At 34.0% G+C, this 7,929-nt stretch overlaps 1 protein-coding gene across 1 annotated transcript; it reads left to right on the forward strand.

The window, feature by feature from the left end:
• The first annotated feature begins 511 nt into the window (after positions 1-511).
• Positions 512-7,672, forward strand: LOC124540239 (nuclear inhibitor of protein phosphatase 1). The gene is made up of 9 exons (XM_047117705.1): positions 512-674; positions 901-1,115; positions 1,382-1,490; positions 1,904-2,006; positions 2,125-2,208; positions 2,575-2,785; positions 3,063-3,165; positions 3,480-3,571; positions 7,209-7,672. Exons 1-9 carry the CDS (start codon positions 646-648, stop codon positions 7,304-7,306), a joined length of 1,044 nt encoding a protein of 347 aa, XP_046973661.1. The 5' UTR covers positions 512-645; the 3' UTR covers positions 7,307-7,672.
• Positions 7,673-7,929: the final 257 nt, after the last annotated feature.

The raw sequence follows: 7,929 nt of genomic DNA on the forward strand, positions 1-7,929 counted from the left end.
ACCAACCTTCTCACAAAACAACTAGTTAATGATAGAGAGAGAGACCTCTATCCAGCACTTTTTTAATAAATTAGAGTATCAGTAGATAGAGATTTATTTATGAAGAAGTATTATTTTATTAAAATGAAAATAATATTTCTTCTAGAAGGTTCTTTCATTATCGATTTTATTGATTTTATTATAAAATAGATAATTGATGATTGAAAAATTTCTTCGTATGCTCTGAAAAATTTGTATAAATTATTATGTTTATATTCGTATTTCGTCGAACGAAATATCCATATTACTTGTAGTGTGCTAAAATATTAAATCAACTACTTAAATTATGTCTTTTTAAATTTTTATACTACGTAATCTTTTACATATGAGAAAAAATGCATGATTTTAAAAGTTATCGCTTTTATATAACAGATTTTGTTTTTATCTAGAACTTACGACGTGCTCTTCGCCATTGTTAGTCTGAAGAAATATTTTGATAAACAGATAAAATACTGACATTAAAGCTGTCAGCTTGACAGGGTCTAGGAACCAGTTGTGATCTTAATGCTCAATACCATGTTATTCGTTATTTCTATATTTGCAATGAATTTATACATCAAAATATAAATATAGCATTTATAATAAACACCTAAGCTAGCAATAAACATGGCTAATCATTACGAAGTGCCTAACTGGTAGGTTACCTATCGCTTCGCGGTAATTTATTTAGTTTACCATGCCGCCATTCGATACTGTCTTGACTATCTTATTATCATAGATATCACGCTTTATTTACGCTGTTTATACACGAATAACATTAAAGAAAATATTTTTAAAAATAGAATAAATCATTACTGTCTATAATTAGATAAAAATTCTGTGCATTGTTATCTCAAAACTGTTTTATTATTCGGTTAATAGGGCCGGAAAACCACCAACGGGTCTCCACTTGGATGTTTTAAAAGGAGATAAATTAATACAGAAATTGATGTTAGATGAGAAGAAATGCTACCTGTTTGGTAGGAACCCACAAATGAATGACTTTTGTATAGACCATGCAAGTTGTTCGAGAGTGCATGCAGCATTTGTGTATCATAAACATTTGAACAGAGCGTTTTTGGTTGATTTGGGCAGCAGTAAGTATTCAAGATACAAATAAAATTATATTTTTATGTTACATATCTTAAGTTTATTTTAAAATTAAGAGAATTACTATAAGTGTTTTAAAAACTGTAATAAAATATATCTAGTATTCTGATGTATGTGGACTAGCTTTTATCAATTAACTCAGTCAATTATTTCAATTATTAGACTGTATGAAAAAAATATTTATTATATTAAATTTATTGTTGTTTTTCTTTGATTATTAATGTAGACTTAAATTTTTTTATTTTGATTTCAGCTCATGGCACTTATATTGGACAGATGCGTTTGGAAGCCCACAAACCAACTCAACTACCAATTGACTCAACATTTCACTTTGGGGCTTCCACAAGAAACTATGTTATTAGGTAATAGTTTAAAATATCAATTTGCAGTAATTTGATGTTAGATTTAAAAATATGGTTTTTATATTCAGCTTAAAAAGTTAGTGTTCTTTTGATATTTTTTCCATTATCATTATTTCCTTGTTGTTAACCTATTTTTGGGGTATGGTATAACCTTTTTTCAAACATTGAGGATGCTTGTGTGTACAATTATATAGTTAAACACATTTTTGACAGTTTGACACTAAGTGCAGACAAGAAGTGATGATATTGATATATTTAATAGTAGTGTTTCACAACAAGTTTTATAATTTATTCTGTTTATTCTCTTCTTTGGGTTAATATAGAATTTATTGTCTTGTTCTTCTATTTTTGAACATAAACTGTTATGTATGAAACATTTGACCTTCTGTAATTTTATTATTTTCATAATTCAGGGAAAGACCGACAGGAAACTCTAGGGGTATCATGGAGGATTTACCTAACTCAGAGATGGAGGGTGCACTACTTGGATTACCAGAGACACAGACAGAGTTAGATGTGAGTTTTCACAAATAGTTTCTTTATAAGAAATGAAAAATTGATAGTGTGTATAGACCTAATACATAATTTATTACTTTTCTAATTACTTCTTGTTTCTGAAACTTATTTATTACAGAATCTAACAGAATTCAACACAGCACACAACAGAAGAATTTCTATGCTGGGTATTTCTACTGATGATGGCAGTGATGTTATTAAGGTAATGATAAAAGTCTTAATTTTAAATATTCTAAATGAAATGTCGAGAATTCTTTAGTCAATAAAAAATAATACAAGTATTATATGTATGGCAAATGCTTTGACTAAACCTATTCTGCCAGTGTTCATTAATTGAGGTTGAATGCGAAACTTTGACTAACTAAACAAATTAATAATAATTCAATAAGGATGTAACTGTCTTATCCTAAGTTGATATTTAACAAACGAATAAAGATTGGTTTCTTCCTTAGAAAACTGATTATTTAGTTTTATAATGGATAATGGGGATAAGATGAAATATTATTTACATTACCAAAGGTTTATATCTTTGTAATACCAATTCTTTATTAAACCTTTTTCGTTTCAGCCACCGACTGGTACAAAAAGATCAGCGTCTATGCCAGGTGGTGTACCAAAGAAGCAGAAACGTAATGTTTCATTCAATGAGGAGGTGGACATCATTAATCCAGAAGACATTGATCCGACTGTGGGTAGATTTAGAAACTTAGTGCGATCCACTATAGTACCGAATGCAAATGCACCACCCAGGAAGCTTAAATTACAAACTGCTGATGAAAGTGAGTTAAGATTGTTTTTTCAATTTAAGGAATATTTCTTGTATCCATTAATACAATTGATATGGATATGGTACAGTTTTACTGCAAATTTCATCCATACTTACTTAATTAATGTTTGTTAAAAATTAAATAAGAATTTATATAGTTTTTAAAAACAACATGACTATTGATTGATTGATTGAGTGTAATATACAATTATCTCCGTACAATGTCGCCAGTAAACATAAATTAATATAAAAACAAATTGAATAAATTGTATTGTGTTGTTTCGTTTCAGATCACCACCACCATTCATTGAGACTGCAAGAAATATCAAGAAGCAATAATCTCTATTCAGACCTTCCAGCTCCAAGTTCTCATCTGAGTCTAATTGGTGCAAGGTACTTTTGTTTCAATAATTACTATAATTAATTAAAGTATACAATTACTATAATTAATTAAAGTATACACACCCTAGTAATTATATGAATTTATGACTTTATTAAGTACAATTTATCATACATACTTCAATATAATATATCCATAAATTTCATCTTGTGACTGTGAATAAAGAATATGTCACCGAGCTACCCAGTATAAGTGGTTAATGTATAGTTCTATTGTCAATAGATCAAAGTTGACAGTTCTTAAATACCTGTATTTTCCAGAGAATATATGTGTGGTCATGTATTAACAAACTGTTTTGTTTATCAAGGTTGGGTCTGCTGTTACCGAATCCTGCACCCGATGTGGAGTTAGAAGGACCAGAGCCACATTTAAATGTTCATCCGCCACTGCCAAATGCAGGTATGATTAAATTTTTGGCGGTAAGGCTTTGTACTTGGTCCTAGGACTTTGTGCAAGCCCCTCTGTACAGGTCCATAATAAATTATACCGGCAAGCTGCAATAATTTGTATTGTCATGTTCTGGTTTGAAGAGTAAGTGAACAATAATTATAGGCACAAAGGACATGACATCATAGTTCTCATGCTCTGTAGTTCATAGGCGATGTAAGAAATGGCAAAAGAACTTATGTACGGCCGCGAAGGTATTATTTGCAAAGTTGACTATTTCCTATAGCAAAGCAAAAGATCTAAATATATTTTTGGGTCCAAAATTGCTAATTTATATAGCTTACATCTTCTATTCTTCCTGGGTTAAGATTTCGTAAAATTACTAATTACTTAATGAAATTGTATTAAAGAAATTAGTCGAAATTCCTCTGAGATATGATATGTCGGCGCGGAACCACGAATTTAAGAAAAACACGTGTCCAGAAATGATTATTTTAATAATTTAAAACTATTTCATTGTTAAATGAATAATTTTTAGTGAATTTTGAAATGTTAAATTACTCTGAAAAATTTAATGTTTGTAAACAACTGTTATCTTGAGTGAATAAGTCTACCCACCTATTTTTGTTATAAAAGATCAAGCGACCGCCGGTTTCGACAGACTTGGTCGAGCCGTCGGAGCGATCGGACCGTCTCATATTGGAATAAATCAGAGAGGATTATTTCCTGAGTTTTATTTCATACCACCGAAGATGGTTAAAGATCGAAACTCTGACACCCGTGACGTCAGCTATGCTGACGTCATGTATTTTTAAAAACGCGCTCGGGCATGCTTGCTCCGTTATCAGAAGCGGGATCGGAACAAGCTCCGATCTCTGCCACGTCCTCATCAGCTTCGGTTCCACCTGTCATAGAAGGATCGCTACAAGACAGAACCATATTGCGAAGTGATAAGAAGATCTCTAAGCACTGCACACTTACTGCTTGGTACATCTACTAGCAACTTCGGTGTAATGGGGCCCATCTATGTGGCAGAACCGCAAGCCACGGATCCAATAAATCATTCATCAGCTCCAAAGCCGACTAGTGCGGGAGTACCCACTTCGTCAACACTTGAGGCGGCTACTTCCTACAATTAAGAACAATACGCTTCAAGGGCATCCTCATTTGCCATACTGTTCATATGTGTGGAACATCTTAATTGAAAAATCAACAAGTGACCATGTGGATCACGGAGATCATGGATATCGCGGGGAAATGAGACACTAAGATAAACAACACGTCAGGAAACAGCCGAGCAAATGGCTAAGTGGAAAAAGTTATTACTACCCTCAAAAACGAGTTAAGATTAGTTCTTGATTATTATTAAGAACTACGAGACTGAACAGTGCATCTAGTATATGGAGTTGCACCACTCTCTTATTACACAAAGAAAACATCACATACCACCTGAATTTCTTAAACCTGATGGACATTAATAACCAGAGGACTTTGCAGCACTAACAACACACAACAGCAACAAGAGACTCTTGTGCGGAATAAAACAGTCATCGCTTCTATTCTCAGAAAACTAAAATTAATTATTTTCAGCATAAAGATTAATGAGTCCACGTAACCACCATTACTTGATGTGATTAATTAATTGTGTCTTTCGAGATTTACAGGTTTCATAAGAACGCATCGCATCGCGAAGGTGGTCGGCAGAGGGCGCTCGTGATCAGCTTCGTCGTGCACCGCAGCCGGGCGACCAAGAAATGCGACTGGTGCAGAGCACGCACCATCCCGCAGAATGTCACTAATAACACAACTACAGCAACGAATGACCCTTGTTCGAAATATAACAGTCATCTTTTTATTCTCAGAAAACTAAAATTAATTATTTTCAACATAAAGACTAAGAGTCCACGTAACCACTATTACATGATATGACTAATTAAGTGTGTCTTTCGAGATTTACAGGTTTCATAAAAATTAAGACAGCGGAGAAGGTGGTCGGCAGAGGGCGTTCGTGATCAGCTTGGCAGAGGGCGCTCGTGATCAGCTTCGCCGAGCACCACAACCAGAAACGCGACCGGTGCAGAGCGCGCACCGTCCCGCAGAATGGCCGTGACAGTGGGAGTTGTCGTCCATATCACGAGGTGGTCAGTCAGTCCGAGTGGTCAACATCGACGAGAACTAATCATCGCATAAAACTGTGAGGCAAAATTTACTTATCTTACCTCTTAAAATCTAAAAAGAAAAAGAAATAAAGAAGAGAGCAAAAACAAAAAAAAAAAAAAATTTGAATATTAATTACCATTGAGATTCCTCATGCAACCATAACTAGACACGTACACTCTGGTTTGAGAGTGATACCTCTGAGCTAACCACGTGTTACCCTCGTACTACTCACGGATCCTTGATGTATCCAAAAGTGAACCATGAGATACCGTTGGGAGGCGTTGTGGAGCCGTGGTAGCCATTTATATACCGTAATCTGGAGAGTGATACCTCTGAGCTAACCACGTGTTACCCTCGAGCTACCCGCGGATCCTTGATGTATCCACAGAGAACCATGAGATACCGTAGGGAGACCTTGTGGACCGTGGTTAGACATGTATACACCACAGATCTACGAGAACCTTTAGTAGCCATGTATATACCATAGTCTGGAGAGTGATACCTCTGAGCTAACCACGTGTTACCCTCGAGCTACCCACGGATCCTTGATGTATCCACAGAGAACCATGAGATACCGTAGGGAGACCTTGTGGACCGTGGTATAGACATGTATACACCACAGATCTACGAGAACCTTTAACAGTTATGAGCATAGTATGCGTAAAATCTACCCACATTTATTATAATAAAGGTGCATGAGAGATTTCTTTGTGTACTGTTTTACAAAACAATTATCAAAGGTCAACATGATGTGTTGCTTACAGATACCTGCTTCAAAAATGTTTTTTGATTCGCAGATTTCCAATCGCACAACTTAGGCAGGTGCAGAGCGCGCACCGCCTGTCAGAATGGCCGTGTCGGCGCGGAACCACGAATTTAAGAAAAAACACGTGTCCAGAAATGATTATTTTAATAATTTAAAACTATTTCATTGTTAAATGAATAATTTTTAGTGAATTTTGAAATGTTAAATTACTCTGAAAAATTTAATGTTTGTAAACAACTGTTATCTTGAGTGAATAAGTCTACCCACCTATTTTTGTTATAAAAGATCAAGCGACCGCCGGTTTCGACAGACTTGGTCGAGCCGTCGGAGCGATCGGACCGTCTCATATTGGAATAAATCAGAGAGGATTATTTCCTGAGTTTTATTTCATACCACCGAAGATGGTTAAAGATCGAAACTCTGACACCCGTGACGTCAGCTATGCTGACGTCATGTATTTTTAAAAACGCGCTCGGGCATGCTTGCTCCGTTAGATATAATTTTTTATGTAATATTATATTATTTTTAGATATATATTTTTTTAAACTTATAATGTAATGCAATATATGTATCAAATATAGGGGGAACCATAAATTCCATAAATATAAAGTTTTTTTTTAATTGAATCATATGATTCATGGTGGATATCAACAAGACAATATAAATAGGTGTGACAGGTGTCAAAACGGTTTGTGATTATAATAAATATTGATACTCTTTCAGCGTCAGAAGAATCAGGGCCATCAAGTGAACCCAAGAAGAAGAAATACGCAAAGGAAGCCTGGCCCGGGAGAAAACCTGGACTTATACCTGGTGTTTGAGTTGAAAAACACTCTTAGGATTAAGTTGTAGATTATAAAAGGACTTTCACGAAAAACCCTTTTTTTAATTCGCCACAGATAATAAATAAAGAGCTATTTATAACGAATTTATTCTGGTTTTATTTATGTTCTAACGACTGAAAATAGAAATGACAAAATTCACATATTTACGCATTTGATTTTTTTTTAATATTCTATTATTTAAAATGGCGAATTGCTTAGTTGCACTCTTTCAGTGTAAATTTGCATCTCCATAAATAATGGCAAGTTGTTTTATCGAAATTCTTTGTTGACAAGTCTCTTTTAAACCTGAAGTTGTCAACAAGTGTATGTAACAAAAGTTGTAGATGTTTTTTGAAGATTCAAGTGAATTTCAAACAATAACAGAGCAGAGAGAGCGCTATATGTTTAAAGTATTGTGTTCTTAAGCAGAGCACGTGTTGTTTGAAAATTGCATAAGAAAAGTAAATTATAATGGACTCCAATGAATTGTATATTTTAAAAATAGAACGAAACCATAGATTAAATTCGTTATAAATAGTTTTTTATACGATTTTTATAAAAAAAATTACAAATCCGATAGTATAATTCCAAAGGTTCGCTATATTACAATAATTGTATTT

The sequence above is a fragment of the Vanessa cardui genome, chromosome 24 (assembly GCF_905220365.1).
Source record: "Vanessa cardui chromosome 24, ilVanCard2.1, whole genome shotgun sequence".
Classification (NCBI taxonomy): domain Eukaryota; kingdom Metazoa; phylum Arthropoda; class Insecta; order Lepidoptera; family Nymphalidae; genus Vanessa; species Vanessa cardui.